At 41.8% G+C, this 18,984-nt stretch overlaps 1 protein-coding gene across 1 annotated transcript; it reads left to right on the forward strand.

Moving 5' to 3' along the window:
• Window positions 1-1,515: 1,515 nt before the first annotated feature.
• LOC308300311 (protein FAM177A1-like) lies at window positions 1,516-12,658 on the forward strand (the record flags this gene model as incomplete). The annotated part of the gene is made up of 5 exons (XM_080744129.1): window positions 1,516-1,584; window positions 9,058-9,294; window positions 10,703-10,769; window positions 10,912-11,009; window positions 12,437-12,658. The coding sequence occupies 5 exons, from the start codon at window positions 1,516-1,518 to the stop codon at window positions 12,656-12,658; spliced, it is 693 nt and encodes a 230-aa protein (XP_080600255.1).
• Between the last annotated feature and the right edge of the window lie 6,326 nt (window positions 12,659-18,984).

Genomic DNA, 18,984 nt, shown 5'->3' on the forward strand with positions numbered 1-18,984 from the left:
TAAAAAACAAAAAGTTTTTTGTTCTGGTAGCTGCAGAGAAAGGTCCTTGTCCAAATGTCCTCCTGCATGTGGTTGTGTATGAGTGAATAATGAAGATGAGTTGTCGATGCTTGCTTGGTCCCAGTGGTGTTTGTTGACTTTAAGATAACACTGTGTCGTTACTGAGGAATGTCAACAATGTTGCCAGGTTTGCTCATTATAAGTGACTTTGGTCTTCTTTTCCTGTAAAGTCTCTAGTTGCGAATTGCTTTTATTTGGGCTTGTTTCTGAAGTATAGTTGCTTATGTGGCTTGCTTTCAACATGCTTTTAGAAAATAGCGAATGTAATATAGGTCAAGTGGTGAAACCTTTGGGCTCGTTTTCATAGACCTGTTTGCTTGTTTCACTCACAGAATCTGGCAACCGTGGCTTCTCCCCTCTGTGTGTGTGTTGCTTGTTTTTGGAGTGAGTGTGGGGGGTGGGCCGTGTGTGCATGCGTTTGTGTAGTGTGTGTGTGTGTGTGTGTGTGTGTGTGTGTGTGTGTGTGGGGGGGGGGGGGGGTGCGTGCGTTTGTGTAGTGTAGTGTAGTGTGTGTGTGTGTGTGTGTGTGTGTGTGTGTGTGAGAGTGCGTGCGTAGTGTGTGTGTGTGTGTGGGGGGGGGGGGGGGGTGCGTGCGTTTGTGTAGTGTGTGTGTGAGAGTGTGGGGGGCGGGCCGTGTGTGCATGCGTTTGTGTAGTGTGTGTGTGTGTGTGTGTGTGTGTGTGTGTGTGTGTGTGTGCGTGCGCGCGTGCGTTTGTGTAGTGAGTGTGTGTGTGTGTGTGTGTGTGTGTGTGTGTGTGTGTGTGTGTGTGTGTGTGTGTGTGTGTGTGTGTGTGTGCGTGCGCGCGCGCGTGTGTGTGTGCGTGCGTGCGTAGTGTGTGTGTGTGTGTGTGTGTGTGTGTGTTCCTTGCACATGTGAGTGAGTGCTGAGGTGAGTGTGCCTGGCCTGCACAAAACAGCGCCCCTCCTTTAACTAGTGTGTTGTGTGTGGCCACTCAAGGTATTGCCAGACTACGGACACGGCCAGCCAGCCAGCCACCCAGCCACCCACCCACATACCCACGGATATACCTGTCTATTGGGAGCGTTTTCACCGCTCCAAAAAATAAACTGTACAGTATTGCCCTACCACGTTTGTCATGTTTGCGGCGGAAGGTTCTGACACTGCCACAGAATTAACCTCGCCCACCAGGCTTTCACAGAATGTAATGGATTTCCCATTTTCTCCTCATATCATAAAGACCCACTGGTTGCCTCGACAACCAATAACCCTACCACAGCACGACATGGTCCCTCCTCCAGAGCAATGGGATGTACATTCTACAGTAGCAAGCTTCCCTAGCGTTTTTAGCTTGCAACAGATCTGCAAGCTAACTAGGCGTCACGATGCGACGCGATTATAACTTGTAGATCTGTTCCTTTTTGCAAGCGACACGGAGCGGCGCTGACTGTGGGCGCAGCATCCAGGAATACAAAGACAGAACAGTAACAGCGGGCATGGCCGACATATCACTGTATCTCACCAACGTTAATGTGTCGATAGGGCAAAATATGGACGTGGAAGAGGTAGGTGAAAGTGTCCGAGTCAACAGAATGATAAATCCGTTTTCCTATGTACAGGTACATAATCCATTTGTTTTTGTTTTCGCCGTTGTCCGTTTGTTTATGTGGTGACTGACTGAGTGAGGGTGATGGATGGCTGATGCTGATCTTGTGCCTGGTCACACAAACTGTCATAGATAGTTGTGCCATTGTTGACTCATTGCGATTGAGCTAATGTTAATTATGCGGAGATGTGAATGCCAATACATTATGGCCCTGTCTATACCTAAAAAATCCCCGGGCGTTTCTGACTTCGTTTTGAAAGCTATACGCCTCCACACGGGCCCGTGTAGAAAAATATGTGTGTCCACACGGTATTATCAAAACGCTATAAATCCCTGTCTGTGCGTCACCGAAGCGGGTGGCCGCGTACCCCTGCTCTCATGGAATCATTGCAGCAGCTATCTATCTATAGGCTATGCATCGTCCAAGTTTCATAATCTTCACACTTTAACATGCACAATTGCTATTTAAACATTAATCTAATATAAATTCGCAAACTATTTCTAGAGCAGGAGAGGAGAGGAATCGTCGAGTGTGGTGCGCTCTCTCTCTCTCAGCATTAAACGAATGTAACTCTATCAATCAGAACATTGTGGTCAAGCTAGCATCACTTTGTATTGAGAGAGAGAGTGTGGTGCGCTAACTCTATCAGAGAGAGAGAGAGAGAGAGAGAGAGAGAGAGAGAGAGAGAGAGAGAGAGAAGCAACTACAGACGGACTTTCTTTTTGTGCTTGTGCTGATCGTGGAAATAATTTAAAAAAGGAGGCACATGCCGTGAATAATCAACATATTCTCACCTTCAAAGCGTCAGACAACTGTGAGAATGGGCTGGAATAATGCCTGCATGCGTGCATATGTCTTCCATTATGCTTGAAATCATTTGATATTGGCATTTGATATCCAAACTTTGACAAAGAGAAGAGGCAGGCGCGTCGCGTCAGATATGCTCCGTTAACAAGACGAGGGCTGCATCTCGTGAGGAGCCAAGATGGCGGCAGCGTAGGAGAGCGTTTTGTTTTCGCTCCGTCGGGTAAACCTGAGGGTTTGTGTTTAGCAGCCAAGATAACTTTATTTTTGACGGCAAAGAACTTATAACAACTTTTCTCACTATTTGAGTCAGTTTTACCTTTGATGTGTTCCTTGAAAAAGATAACAAAGAATCGACGAGCAACACGTGTAAGCGTAAACATGGAAGACAGCGTGCTGGCTATGGGCCCTGCTTCTGCTGTCCAAGAGCAGGTACTGATGAGCGACGATACGAACTGGTTTGAGACCACTCCAGACTTGAACGACCCTCTGAGCTTTCCAATTTTGGGGTCCCCGGGCCAGACCCAGTTCACTCCCGTGAAACCCCCCTCCAAGAAGTCAAGACGTGAAGAAGAACAGGGCCGCGGTGGCAGAGGTAAAAGCGACAACGCTGACATTTTAGATGCTATACTCAGGCTGTCTGGGAAACAAGATGAGACCCTCCAAAAAGTCTCTGCCATAGAAATAACCACAAAGGAAACTTCTAGACAGCTGGAGAAGCTCTCTGCCACCGTCAGGCAGCTTACTTTAGATGTGCAGCAACAGAAGCAGTCACTGGACAGTGCGAAAAACGAAATCTACAAGCTTCAAGTTGAAAACAAGTCTCTGAAGGCAGCTGTTGCTGACTGCCAGCGGTACAGCAGAAGATGGTCCCTGAAAATTCACGGCGTGAAAGAGGCGAAGGATGAAGACATCCGGGGTAAGATCGTGGAAACCCTGGGGGAAATGGCCCCCAATCTTCGGGGTGACCTGAAGGAAGGACTCGACATCGTTCATCGCATTGGGAAACAACGGGAGGACGGCTCATGCAGATCTACAATCGTCTTGTTTGCAATGAGACGCCTTCGTGATGCTGTTTGGAGAGGTGCAAAAGGATCCAAGTACCTGCAGGAGAAAAAGCTGAGAATCACGGAAGCCCTGTCTCCAGAGGACAAGGCTGCAAGGGAGAAGCTTTGGCCGTTGGTGAAGAAAGCGAGAGAAGAAGGAAAGAAGGCATCGTTCCGAGGATCATCAGCTGTCATAGACGGCAAAATAATTGACTGCTCAGAGGTAACTTAGCTCTTGAGGTTTGATTCTCTTACCTACTGAGAAGTGGCAATATGTATCCTCAGGTTCTAGTTTACATGTGTTTAAAAGTTTGTTAACATAAGGGTTTTTATTTTATCTTTATTTTTTGGTTCACTTTTGTCTACTTAAGGTTTCAGCGACTTTATATAACATTTATGGTTATTATACTACCTCTTTGAGTTTCTAACTCAGTGCTTACTATTGCATTTGGTAGTCTACTTTATGTTGTATTTGTTTAATTTGTTGCACAATATCCCACATCGATTTTCATTTGTCTTTAATTTTCTTTTGAAATGTATTTAAAATGTAAACGGCCGAGGATAGCCTGAAGATGTGGATCACTTTTTATTTATTTTATTTATTTCTTCTCTTATCGTTTTTTCTTTAATTGAAACTTTTTGTAGGTATCTAAGCAAAAGCCCAATCGGTATAACTATATGTTTATGGCCTCATCTACTTTTTGCACTTTGCATTTCAATTTACAAATGAGGTTATAGTACTGACTTTTCTATTGTTGTTCTAGCCAAGTTTATGGCTGTTTTTCACTACCCCCTTTCTTTTGGTAAAACTTTTCAGCACATTCTATTTTCTTGTTTATTGTTCATTCAGGTTTATATGTCTATGGATTTTTCTTTTAAATGTCTTAATATTATGTCTCTAAATGTTAGAGGTATTCGGGATATAACTAAGAGAAAGGCGATGGTTTTGTTTTGCAAGAGGTCTGAGGCTGATCTAATTCTATTGCAGGAAACACACTCTTGTGATTCTGATTCTAAATTCTGGAAGTCACAGTGGGGCAACCTTGCTTACTTCAGCCATGGTACTAATCACTCAGCTGGTGTGTCAGTATTCACACACAGATTCAAAGGGGATATTTTGGAAATGGTGCCCTCTAGTGACGGTAGATGGATAGTGTTAGTTATTAAACAGGACAATGCTGTCTTTATCGTTTGTAATGTTTATGGTTTCAACTCACATGCCTCTAACAAAATTCTATTTAAAGACATGACTGTAAAATTGAGGGAGTTAAAAACTAAGTATCAGGGTGCTTACACAGCTCTATGTGGAGATTTTAATGAATGCCCTGATGAAACAGAAGACAGATATCCCCCCAGATCTCATTCCTCCCAAGGTAGTAACCTCATTTCTGATATTTGCTCAGACCTTTCGTTGTCAGACGTTTGGCGTTTTTTTAACCCAGGTGTAAAAGACTTTACGTGGTGCAACAATAGGGCTAATTTAAAATCAAGGATTGATCTTTTTTTAATCTCCTCTTCCTGTCTTCAATATGTTAAAGAAGTTAAACATAATTATGCACCATTAACGGATCACAAACAAATTGTTTTGAAATTGGGAGACATCCAGGACCCCTCTGGTATGCGAGGATATTGGAAACTCAACAACTCTCTACTAGATGATGAGATTTTCAATGGGTCTGTTAAGCGCATAGTAAAAGACATTTTTAAAAACGGACTTAATACAGAACATAGAAAAGATTGGGAATACTTCAAATTTGAGGTCAGGCAAGCTGCTATTAAAAGATCCAAAGAAATAAAAAAAGAGAAAACTAGGCAGGAAAACGATTTACTGGAAAAACTTACTCACCTGTTAGCCAAAGTAAATATTACCTCGGAAGAGGAAATTGAACTAAAAAGAATTCAAGCTCAGATGGATCAGATTTATTTAAACATGGCTAAAGGAGCCTTTATTAGATCTAGAGCAAAATGGCTTGAGGAAGGAGAAAGGAACACAAGTTATTTTTTTGCTCTTGAAAAGAGGAATGCTAAGAGGAAATCCGTAACAGCTTTAAACATTGATGGTACGCTCTCTAAGGACCCAAAACAAATCTCTACCTTTGTTACCAAATTTTATGGCAACCTTTATAAATCTAATTATGATGAGAATATGTGTTTGAACTTTATGGAAAAAATTAAGGCAAATATTCCTTCTATTAATGAAGAGTTTAAAACAAGTTGTGATTCTGATCTATCCATAGGTGAAATTCAAAAAGCCTTGTTCTCAATGAAGAAAGGAAAGTCCCCTGGTGTAGATGGCCTTTCTGTCGAATTCTATGTTCACTTTTGGGAGCTTATACAATCGCCCTTAATAAACATGTACAAAGAGTGTATTAGTCAGGGAGAGATGACTACATCAATGAAGCAGGGTGTCATTTCTCTAATCCCTAAGCCAGATAAAGACCATTTATTAATAGATAACTGGCGCCCTATCACTCTTTTAACTATTGATTACAAAATTCTGGCCTCTGTGTATGCAAACAGATTAAAAAAAGGGTTAGATTCGATTGTAGCCGAAACTCAAACAGGATTTATGAAGAATCGTCATATCAGTGGTAATATTAGACTTGTCTTGGACTTGTTGGATTATGCTGATAATGTTAATACTGAAGCCTTAATTTTATTTTTGGATTTTTATAAGGCATTTGACACAATTGAGCACCCGTTTCTTTTACACACGATGAAGGCTTTCGGTTTTGGCAATGTTTTTGTTGACACTGTCAGCATGTTCTACAATGACATCAATAGTTCTGTTATAGTTAATTATAATACATCACAAAGATTTAAGATTAGCAGAGGAGTTAGGCAAGGTTGTAACATTTCCCCTTTTCTCTTTATTTTAGTGACAGAATTATTGTCTATTAATATCACTAAGGATGTGGGTTTCGAAGGTATATCCATCTTTGGGAAGGAACTAAGGATTTCACAGCTGGCGGACGACACTACACTGTACTTAAAAGACAAGTCCCAAGTCCCAACTGCTCTCGGTTTAGTTGAACAATTTTCCAGTGCGTCAGGTCTTAAATTGAACCGATCCAAGTGTGAACTATTACCACTCCATGACAGTGTTGAGACAGTCATTGGGGATATCCCGGTTAAAAATACTGTCAAATATTTAGGCATTTATGTGACTCGTGATATCAAGGCAAGGCAAGATCTAAATTTTTCAAATAGACTAAAAAAGACTACAGCAATTTTTAATTGCTGGCTTCAAAGGGATCTCTCTATTTTGGGTAGAGTGTTGTTGTCCAAAGCAGAAGGTCTGTCTCGTTTTGTCTATCCAGCCCTATCTTTGTATGTTAATGCTTCAACTGCCATTGAAGTAAATAGATCATTTTTGAAGTTTATTTGGAAAAACAAGCCCCATAAACTTAAAAAGAATGTACTGTCTAATCCTAGAGCGGAGGGAGGTCTTGAGGTTTTAGATTTTGAGGATACTATTAATACCTTTAAAATTAATTGGCTGAGGAGGTGCCTTCTGAAACCAGACTCCATTTTCTTTTTCATACCTAATTGTATCTTTAACAAATTGGGTGGGCTTCCTTTTCTGTTACGATGCAATTTCTCACCAACTAGACTACCAGTTAAACTTTCCAAATTCCACCAGCAAGCACTATTGGCTTGGAAGTTATCACATGTTCACAATTTTTCTCCACACAGAGCTTTACTCTGGAATAATAGTGACATCTTAATCAGGAAGAAATCAGTATTTTTGCCTAAGTGGTTCCAGAGAGACATTAACCATGCACTGTGTCTCTTTGATAACTCTGGGAATTTGTTGTCCTACGAACAGTTCATGACAGTTCACAACTTCCCAATTCCTTTTAGAGAATATAGATCTGTATTTAATGCTATCCCTAATGGTCTTGTACAGTTGATAAAAAACCATTTGTCTTACAATGTAGGGGATACTACGCTACCCTCCTTAATGTTGGATGGAATTGATCTCTTGAACAAAAAATGTACAAACAGTCACATTCGTAAGGTGATACAAAAAAGAAAAACTGTTGTCCCTAGAGGGAAGTTCTTTTGGAGATCTAATATTCTGGACATTGACTGGAAAAAAGCGTGGCTCCTTCCCCATAAGTACTGTATATCCAACAAAGCCAAGGAAGTGCATTTTAAATTACTACACCACATTTATCCAACAAATAGCTCAATTTCTACATATGCTGACATTGACCCCGCTTGTTCATTTTGTAATCAAGCTCCAGAAACGACTTCCCATTTATTTTTCCTGTGCAGTTTTACTCGTAAGTTTTGGTCAGATCTAGAAGCCCACTTTTTCAATTCGGTCAACCTAAATTATTCCTTTAACCTCAAGGACATCATTTGCTACTACAGCAACCCAGACAATGACGAATTTGAGTTTATTTTTAATTTCATTACTCTTTATGCCAAATTCTTTATTCACAAGCAAAAATTCGCCAAATCCCAACCTATTTTCACCCACTTCAAATTGGAATTCTATCTTTTAATTAAATCATTAGATCTAGTAATTAACAAAAAAAAATTAAAACTCTTATCTCTGTATCATTTCCATTTTCCCGATCTCTCTGATTAATGTTATGATATAATATGGTTGTACTGTTGGTTTTTTGTCTTTTTCCGTTCCTGTATGTAATGTTTTTATGTCTATTACCTGTGCTGTTTGAATACCTGAACTTCTTTGTAAATTGTAAATTGTATATTGAATAAAAAAAAAAAAAAAAAAAAAAAAAAAGGGCTGCATCTCGTTATTGATAATGTAAATGAGCACCTTATCGATCCGGCTTATTGAGCCGGTGGAAAGCTATGAGACAACAAATTCAGAACATAACTGGTAGCCTATATTTTGCAACTGTAAGTTCGTGGCTGACCAGTGACCACCATCTATGAAGATGACATTTGACAAGAGTAACAAATATCATTCATTAGGGCTCCATCCCTAAATAAGACAGCGGAGCTCTCTAATGTTAACATGTCGTGAATGCGCTCATAAATATGGATATTCTACAGAGACTATTATGGGATTCTCTCATAGCAAGGAGGAGGAGGCGAGGAGCACAAGGTGACGTAAGCATGCAAGCAAAGAACTTCTCCGTTTACAGTGTCCACAAGGCAAAAGAAATACGCCCGGGTAACAAAAATGCACTGCAGCCGGAGTTTTGGAAACTATTCGGCTAGTCCTCCGTTTGCATGCGTTTGCATGTGGACACCCATGTGCGTTCGTGGCTCTACCTCCCCGGGGATTAAAAATACGTTGTCGTCTGGACAGGGCCTATGTCAGGACTGAGTCAGGAGGACAGAGTGTTGCTTAGCATGCACATGTTGGTTAAATGCATCCCGTTTGCAGTTAATCACTGATTGATTGGCTAATTAATTAGGAGCACCACTACATTTATAATAAGGCCAACTCTGTAACCTTTTGTATCCCATCCCTATTTATTGGAATGGACAGTCCCATACTCCCATTAAAACAAATGTAAAATAAATAAATAAAAAATAAATAAATAAAACGCATTATTGACACTGTCTTATCTGTCTTTGTCTTGCCTTCTCACAGACGTCAAACCTGCCCAAAGACTTCCAGTGCGTGGAGCTGGGAGAAGTGGAGTTGGGAGAGGGCGAGCAGCAGGAGGAGGACAAGCAGCCACAGCCGCAGAGGGAGAAAGCTCCCAGACGAATCATCCATTTCTCCAGCGGGGAGACAATGGAGGAGTACAGCACAGACGAGGAGGATGGCGAGGACCGGGAGGCTGAGAGGAAAGACCTGCTGTCCCCCCCGGTTGATGCGGTGAGGGTGAGCGCATATAAGCTTTAGGGAGGGGAAGGGGGACTGGTGTGTGTGGTGTGTCTGTGTCATGATGTGTGCATGTGTTTCGGATGAGAAAATGCATGGTTAGGAAATGATTAGGAAGGTGTGTGTGTGTGTGTGTGTGTGTGTGTGTGTGTGTGTGTGTGTGTGTGTGTGTGTGTGTGTGTGTGTGTGTGTGTTTGTGTGTGTGAGAGAGAGAGAGAGAGAGAGAGAAGAAAATAAAGACAAAGGATGCATTGCCATAAATCATTCAAGAAATTGTGTATGCATGTGTGAGCTAACCAAGTGAGAATGCCTGTACACTGCAAAATTGTGAGTTGAACTCTGAGTTAGGGCTGTGTCCACATTTTGACTTTTGATATAAGGGACCCAAAATGTCCATAAAGTTCGCACGGAGCATTGATACATGCCACGTTTGAACCGGTCAAACCCTTGCTGTACCAAACGCGGTGTCATCTGCATTATTAGCACACATAGCCTAGCTGAAACAACAGTAACCATGGACTTCTGATGGTCATGGTAACGACTCAATGTCAGGTCTTAATGACCAGGTTGTCATACATGCACAGCCAGGAGTATCAAATATGACATTGATGAGCGCTCCTGTCCCAAACTATTTCCGTCTTCTGAGCACTCTACCAAAAAAAGGCTGGACACCGAGAGCACTGAATGTGATGGCCAGTGCTGGGAAGAGGAGCACTCTAACTTGTCTTGACCATAGAAAGGCACTGGCAGCTCAAAAGATGCTTTCTGTGACACTGGACATGGCTTCTTAAGGGGCCGATCACACCGGGCACTGTTTGCAGGCTGAAAAAGTCTACAAAACAGAAAATACTTGCATCGCCTTCTGTCATCATGTTGCCAGGCAAACCGTATATGCACCTTTGACTCACTTTCAGGCCCCCCACTCGATCAACACCGAAGTTGTCTCTAGAGCAATCTCTTTGCCTGTTGGACATCGTTTTCTTAACAACTTTTTTAAAGTAACAAATTCATACAGCTCCCTGTACGAAGCAATGGTCAATGCTAGTGAGATGAATGTTCTTCTCGGTTGGGGACAGAAGGACCACCTCTCAACTCATCCAATTGGACAGAGGAGAAAACAGCAGCAGTGATCTTGAGTAGATTAATAGATTGAGTAGATTAGAGTAGATTATTGTTCAACTGCAGCCGCATAGAGCACATAAACACAAGCTGACACGCAACGCAAAGGCTGTATTAACAATTACAAAAAGACGCAGACAGAGGCTGAAATAATGTCCAGTCCAGAGAGATCTGCCCCCTAAAATTGACTCAGAGCTTATAGGCATTTTCGCTTTAATAGAATCATTGTGTGGCCACCTACTGTAACATTGAAATCTACATTCAACCTGTTATTGTGTCATTTTAACAGTCAACGATGACCTGGGGTCCATACGTCTGGTTCCACGTGTGGAAAGCTGCTACTTCCACCATTTCAGGTTAGCTGCCATACAAATACAGTAGGTTTTCTCAAATAGATTCACATATATTTTGCGTACCCGAATGTATTTTATTCCACATGCTACTGTATGTATTTTTTCTTTTCCCTTTAGTTTCTCATATTCTATTCTTATCTTCCAGCCTGCGACTACCTGGGAGAGAGGATGGCCTCCCTGTTTGGCATAACGTCAGCCAAATATCAGTACGCCATCGATGAATATTACAGGATGAAGAAAGAGGTATGTCACACAAAGTACATCATCTCTGTAAGCCTATAAAGTAGACTTCATGATGTCTGAAGTACATTATGTATTTCTCTGTCCCAGGGGCCCTCGCCATGTTGGCATGCGGGGGATATTTTTTCAAAAAAGAAAAAAAAAATTGCCACAGACATACAAAATTAGTTGACTTTACTATTACAAAAACACACAATGAGCTAGCCCTGAATGACCATAACCGGTCTGTAACTCTGAGATTGTACAAATGGAACCAAATGGACCCATACACTCAAGCCGGCATCATAGTCGCCTGGGCGGTCGAAGGCTTTACACCGCGGTGTAGTCTTTTCAAGTCTTTTTGAGTCATGAAACTACAACGTTACATCATTCCTCGCGGTGGAGAGCTTTACACCGCAATTCCCAACACATCTCTCTGTTTTTACTATCAGACAGACAGGCTCTACACCCCGTTCACTGATTGGTCGATCTAGACCAGTCAGTCACGGTGTACAGGACTCCACCGTGAGTGACTATGATGTCCTGCACTTATTTTCTGACTTGAGGTGGAAAGCTTTCCACCTCAAATTTGCGGTGGATAGCTCTCCACCGTACACTCTGATACGGGCTTCAGAGTTAAGCAAATAAAACATTTGAGAACCACTAGTACTCGTGGACTCATAATACGCCATAATGTCGTGTCATACATATTCTGAAGAAAACCTGGAGACTTGGGTCTTAATGATCAAAATAAGAACATTATAATGGTGTTTAAAAGAGAAAATCTAAAACCTTCCACAGACAACGCCAAGTCTTGCCACGGACACAGTTGTCCGTGTACGGACATATTGATGACCCCTGCTCTGTCCAAGTGCAGGAAAGGTCTTATGATGCATTTGACTGCTTATATTTTACAGGAGAATTATGTCTTTTCAACTGAAATGAAAAAGAAAAAGAATCTACTGAAAATCCGTAATTTGTCTGAATAGACTCTATGCATATACGCCATTTTGTTCTACTTCCGGGTGTCTTTCGACTTCATTCACAGGTGTTACTGATGATACTAATTAAGGCTCTGTTTGATTTATTGTATAGTGGTTCTTTAATTTCAAGAACCAAATGTCCATTTGCTTCTATTTGTATTCTGAGTTACACACCTGTATGGGAACATTTGGAACCCACTCAAGGACAGTTTGAGACCCACTGGTGTAGCAGAGTGTTGCAGTGAGCCAACATGCACAATATCAGCAGCCTGACTCTGTTTGAGCAGAATGGAACAGACCCTTCATTAGTATCATCGGTAACACCTGTGAAGGAAGTCGAAAAGACACCCGGAAGTAGAACAAAATGGCGTATATGCATATACCCCATTGTTCTTGAGACGGAACGATTCCAGGGTTTGGGTGTTTTAAACCCGCTGAACACATTTCCCTCTGAACTCCCTGTAACAGAAGGAGGAGGACAACAAAGACAACCAGTTGTCTGAAGAGGCGGAACGATACTTCAACAACCAACTGCAATCTCTGGAAGATCAGGACGAACCAATCACCTTGCAACTGCAAGACCTGTCTGATGTCCCCGCCCCCCACACCGACGTGACCTATCAGATCGAGAATGAAAATCACCTTCCACCCGCCACCTTTAGGGTCCCTGCCATCATCACGGCCACCTAACTGAGAAACAAAACAAAATGAACGCTTTCAGGTTTGTTTTTGTTATGGTTGTCATTTACTTGTCGAAGGTGGAACAGTATTATAGTTTCTAGTTTCCAAGCACTATTGTTTTGTTTTGTGTGTGTCACACAACATTAGAATGGCAGGTCTGCTGTATTTTGGCTGCACAGCAAGTGTGAGCATGGCCAATCTGCTTTTTGTCAACCAAGTGTCCCACTGCAGCGGGCCTTTTAGAGTCAAATCCTATTACGGAGTTTAATGTCCTTCTCCTGTGCCTCGGATGGACCGGACACTGTGCCTAAATCACCAACACAGCTAACTCATTGCCAGACCTTAGGAAAATAGATTATATCTTTGAACATGGTTTCAAATGGCTTCTCTCCTGATACACTGAAAACAGCAAGAGCCTAATAGTGAAGCTCTTGAAATATTTGAACCATATTCAGTTACTGTTTTGCCCTTATCTGGTCAATATGGTGCACTCTGGATACAAAAACAGCTTACGGCAGCTGTACCAAAGAGCTGACCAGTTGAACGCTAGTCTGTCTCTCTCACCCGGTGTGTGTGTGTTTTTCTCTTTGTACTCATCTAAAGCTCGTAACGCACTAAATGTCTTTGTGGAAGCACTAATAAGATGACACCGTTCAGCCTTATGGACTAGATTCAGATCACTGCGGCGTGGGGTCTCTAAACACAGAGTCTTACCATTTTGAGTGATAGGAGTTCCGTTGAGAAAGGTGTTCTATCTATTGTACTGTATGGTGTTGTATTCACCCGCGTTTATGTTGACGTTTAGAGGACATGGCTTGTAAGCCTTTGACCGGGTGCAGTCTAAGTCCTCTTTACGGTGACATAGTGAACCTTTTTGTATTATTTAATTTTGAATGCAAATGTACCTTTCTGTGCAGTTCCTGTACAGTTTTTGTTTCATGTTTATGTATTTATTTCACTGAACTGACAGCACTTTTTGAAAATAGTTTTTCTATTGTTATTTGTAACACCCTAATGAACTGTCAATAAAATCATAGTTAACGCTTTAACTTCTTAAAATTGCTCTTGTTATTCATCCACCAAAAATTAGGTAATTTGAATTTAAATTACGTAACATTTTTTCATTACATTTTTGATAGACCCTCACCCAGCATGGGCTTTGTCCAACATGTCCTTGTTTACATTGGATTTCAAATTAACCAATTAAGATTTTGATCTATTAACATTCAATTATCATGAAGTTAATTTCACCATTCAGTGTTGTCTTGGCTGTTAGCTGAAAGACTCCAATAGTGGTGGAACAGTTTGACTTACTGTATGTGAGGGTTTGCTTTGTCCCTGCAAACAATGAACCCTGTGACCAGACCAGACTGATCTGAGGTCAGCAACCTTGTCTGCTTGTTCCACAGTGGACCCGTGTCGAGGTCAGAGTTGGTTTTGACCTAACGTGCATTCACAGCCTTGACTGCACTACTAGTTTGACGTGTGTGTTGTTTTGGATGTTGGATAATGGATACTAAATAGCAAAAATGCCAATGTACAATTTCACAGCGCTTGTAGATAATATATATATATTTTTTTAAAGGGAAGCATTTTTAAAATGTAGCTAAAGTAGGGACACTAGGGTTAATGTGATTAAACCTAAACGCTTATTTAGAGGATTATTTAATTGATGCTTAATCACAGTGCCATGACGAGACAGCTCATTTCTATGAGTCAGCTCTTTGTGTGTGTGTGTGTGTGTGTGTGTGTGTGTGTGTGTGTGTGTGTGTGTGTGTGTGTGTGTGTGTGTGTGTGTGTGTGTGTGTGTGTGTGTGTGTGTGTGTGTGTGTGTGTGTGTGTGTGTGTGTGTGTGTGTGTGTGTGTGAGCGCGCGTGCATGCATGCATGTGTGTGTTGGTGTCCATCTGTTCTGCTGACAAGTCACACAAGGACAGCCTTATACAGCATCCAGACAATACCTCCCACTGCCACCAGCACAGTCATCTACACAGAATACTATTCTGAGAATAGTGAAACAATGTCTGTAATTCACCACACCAGCGGTGGAACTATGAGGGGGAAAAAGGAGCAGACCTAGGGATCCCGATCAACTAAATATATAGGCTTTGAGAGGTACATTTTTATATACACAGATTACACACTAATGCATGTCTTTTATAGTCCTGGTCATATTTTGGATTAATAGACACGTTTATTGAAGAACATTCTTATAGCGCATCACTCTTTCTGTTAGATTTTATAAGCAAATAACTATTCCTTCTGCCAATTGGGTTCAAGGGATAGTGGAATAAATTGTACCAATAAGGGCTGTCATTTGACCATGTGTTTTTCCAAGGGGTTTCCCATGGTAGCAAATACTGATGTACATTTTCCAAGGGTTTTCCCATGGTATCATGTCATCAGTATTTAACCCCCCTGGGATGTCATCACAAGTGTTTTTCCATTGTATCATGTCATACCCCCCTCTGACAACCCCCCAGTGTCTATCATCAGCAGCAGCAGCAGCACCTCTCACTTTACACAGGTTTTTAGGTATCATCTGGGTGTGTAATTTAGGCTATAGAAAGGTCCCATATTGAGCTATGACGTTAAACAGAGGGTGCTCCGTAACATCATGGAGAAATGGATTTGGTTGCTCTTAAATCCTGGTATATGTATTTTCTCTTTTCTGTTCTTAAACTTAAATCAGGACATAACAATAAACTACAGAAATTAGTGTGGAAAATCAGCCTGGCAGGACCAACACTTCAAGACTACCTATGATGAATGTGCATTTTCTTCAGATACAAAAATCACACTTGTGTGAACTGAGCGGTGGTGTGTGTGTGTGTGTGTGTGTGTGTGTGTGTGTGTGTGTGTGTGTGTGTGTGTGTGTGTGTGTGTGTGTGTGTGTGTGTGTGTGTGTGTGTGTGTGTGTGTGTGTGTGTGTGTGTGTGTGTGTGTGTGTGTGTGTGTGTGTGCGCAACAGCGCCCCTCCCTTAACATGTGTGGTCAGAAAAGGTTACTGCAGGCTACAGACCCGGAGACAGACAGACAGACAGACATACAGACAGACAGACAGACAGACAGACAGACCCACACACACGGCCACGTATAGGAGCGTTGTGACCACCGCTCAAAAATGTATTTTTGACAGACAACTGACAATCCACATCCACTAGGAGGCAGTATTGTACTTTTAACAACAGATCTGGTGCAGGCCATGATGCTGTCCCCTATGAGTCCACCAGAGGGTAGCATTGTATTAAACTCTAGGGTTATTTAGAGACAGTCAAGGGTTATTGAAGGCAATATTAAATATAAAAAGAAAGAAAAGAATGCAGTTGTGATTTTCTTTATTGAATTTTTGTTGTCCTGTTAATACAACTAATTAATTATTTCTTATGAAAGAATTAATTATACAGAATGGTCCATTTCACAATCATATTATTGGATTGTAATTAGTAATGCATTGATTTGTATATTCATCACTAACATTGCAGTAGGAAAGATGGGTCTGATTTTAATTACTTTATGTAGATTAACCTATATGATAATATATCATAATTTATGTTTTGAATTGTATTAGTCCTATATATATAAATTGGCTTATGGACCATGACCATGACCCCGACATAACCATAAACAAACCAGATATGCTCATATATAGGCCTAGGCATGTCACTATAACTCTGCATATCGGTCGGATCGGCAGTGCAACGTAGGTGTGAGGGCCGCAAAGTGGCCTGAACCTCTAGTAATCTAAATCTGCAAAGAAACGTGTAATTAAAGCTGTCAAATAAATAACATGTAGTGTAGTAGAAGCATAAAGTGCTTACTCAAGTAAAGTACAAGATATTTCAAAAGTGTGCATTTGCACAATGCTTCAGAAAATGTACTTACTTTCCACCACCAGAATTCTATATGAAGTTTCCCCAGCAAAGTGGTAAAATGTTTCTTTGTGGAGACCATCAGTATTGATAGCATAATAGTAGACAAACGTAAAGAGTTTGTTTTTGGGGGGCACACGGCGCAGTCAGTAGTGCTGTCACCTCACAGCTAGAAGGTCATGGGTTCGATTCCCGCCGGGGACGATGCGGGTGCTAGGGACGTGTTCTCTCCTCCGCGTCATCAGAGCCCACACCCTAGCTGGGGTTGGTAAAAGGGCCTTTCTGTGTGGTGTTTGCATGTTCTCCCCGTGTCTCCTGGTGTAGGTAGTACCCTCACAAAACACATTCAGTAATCCTAGTCTCTATACTGCCTCCCCCTGGCCAGCTGGGACACCTGATGGGGGCAAAAGGAACTGGTTGGAATAACGTGTTCCTTCCACACGATACGTCCAACCGGGGAAACTCCCCACTGACAGGTGAAAAGAAGCAACTTGGACTCCTCAAGGAAGCATGAGGTCAAACCTTTGTCTCCCCAGGTTGGCAGAGGGAATGTAGTGCCCAGGATTACATTAGATAATTGACACTGGGTGAAAAATGGGTTACAAAATCGTGGGATAAAGAAAAGTAAAAGAAAAAAAAAAGTTTTTGCTTTTGATATATTTCTCTAGTACTATTGAGTGACTGGTCCCTGACTTCTGAACAAGTACATACAAGTACATATATGAATGCAAGTACATATATGAATGCATTCATATGAAACTATTCATATACAGTATACAGTAGGTTCACACATGACCCTGTGGAGATCATGATTCACATCCAGTGGCCAGAGAGGGTTCATCTGCCAGTCTAAACAACTTCTATCGGCCAAGACCGCACTATGACACTCACAGTAGTCATCGGGCAATCGGTGATTAAGAAGGGAAAAGCCAGAGTTAAGAATTCACAATGCCAATCCTTGTGACTTTTTTAGTGCAGTGTGTATGTACGCACACGTGATGTGGTGTGTGTGTGTGTGTGTGTGTGTGTGTGTGTGTGTGTGTGTGTGTGTGTGTGTGCGCATGCGTGCGTGCGTGTGCGTGTCTGTGTGTGCATGCATCAATGAGTGTGTCTAATATGTGGATGTCTTTCTGCGTTGCCCACACACAGACAGAGACAGACACATGTGAGCACGCGTGCATCTGTGCATGCATCTTTGTGTGTGTGCGCATGCTTGCACCAACATAATTATATTTGCTTCGCGCTTTGCCACGGGTGCGTCTTCATGTGTAAATCCCCATGCATGCGTGTTCACATGCCAGACTGGCTGCCACTTAAAGCATACCTAACATGGTTTGGGACACACATGGTCAAGAGGAGACCAGGGGCGCCGTCAATTGGGTATGGCAGTGGTATGCTGCCAAACCCTGGGTTCAGGGGGGAAAATAAAAGTTACTTTTAAATATAAATCCGTGAATGTCTCTGTATATCTGCGCTGGTTATTATGTTGTTAAATTACAGCAAAATTGTACATAATAGTCACTTTAACAACGTATTATAATTATATTCTCCACACTTGTATTCTCCCCATCTTGAAAAAATGGTATATTCCCAGGTTCCGCAGGTCAGCTGCACAGGTGCAATGCATTATTGTTAATTGTGGCACGTTTACTAACATGCCAAGTTTAGCTGCACTTGAACAACCGTTCCAGGCTGCCATATCCAGCCCAAGAAACCGTAGAAACAGGGGGGAAAATAAAATGCAATTCTTAAAATAAATGTATCATGCCTGTTGCTAAGGTATGGCAACATGACTGGTGTCGCGCGCGTGCAAGACACCAGTCATGTTGCCAGTCATGACACCAGTCATGTTGCCACATGTTGCTTTTTCTGAACTGACGCCACTGGAGGAGACCAGTTCAGCGAGCTTGTTCACTTCTGATTCACTGGTAGAGTAGATAGCACATGGCTGCTGAACCCTTCACCACTATACAATCCAAGAAGATGCGTCAACCATTTATTTAAAAAGATTAAAAGTAAAATTAACCCAGTATTTTGCAATAATGTAATTTGATGATCACTCATTCACACTCCCCCCGCACACAGACCACAGATGACACACGCGTACTTGTAGTTCTGTCGCCATGCATGTGTTTGCAGCATTGCAACATTTTGCCACACTGTAGTGCACGATGAATGCTCAGTGTTAATTCATCCATTTGTCCATTACGGGTCCATTTGGTTAACATTTTGAACACTGGGTTTTTACTGTGTACTTGATATCCTATCAGGTTAACCACTTCAACACCAGCGTCCATATTCTGGAGGGAATATTAGATAACAAATAGCTGATCTACTTCCGGATCGCACAGCTGGCAAAGAGATTTGCCAGTGTTGACGCCGGAAAAAGTGGTCAAAGTCCATTTCTCTTAAGACTACAGGGGTTCAAGTGGTTAAGATTTGTTGTTACGTAAGCCTCATCATC

The sequence above is a fragment of the Nannobrachium achirus genome (assembly GCF_963921795.1).
Source record: "Nannobrachium achirus genome assembly, chromosome: 16".
Lineage (NCBI taxonomy): Eukaryota > Metazoa > Chordata > Actinopteri > Myctophiformes > Myctophidae > Nannobrachium > Nannobrachium achirus.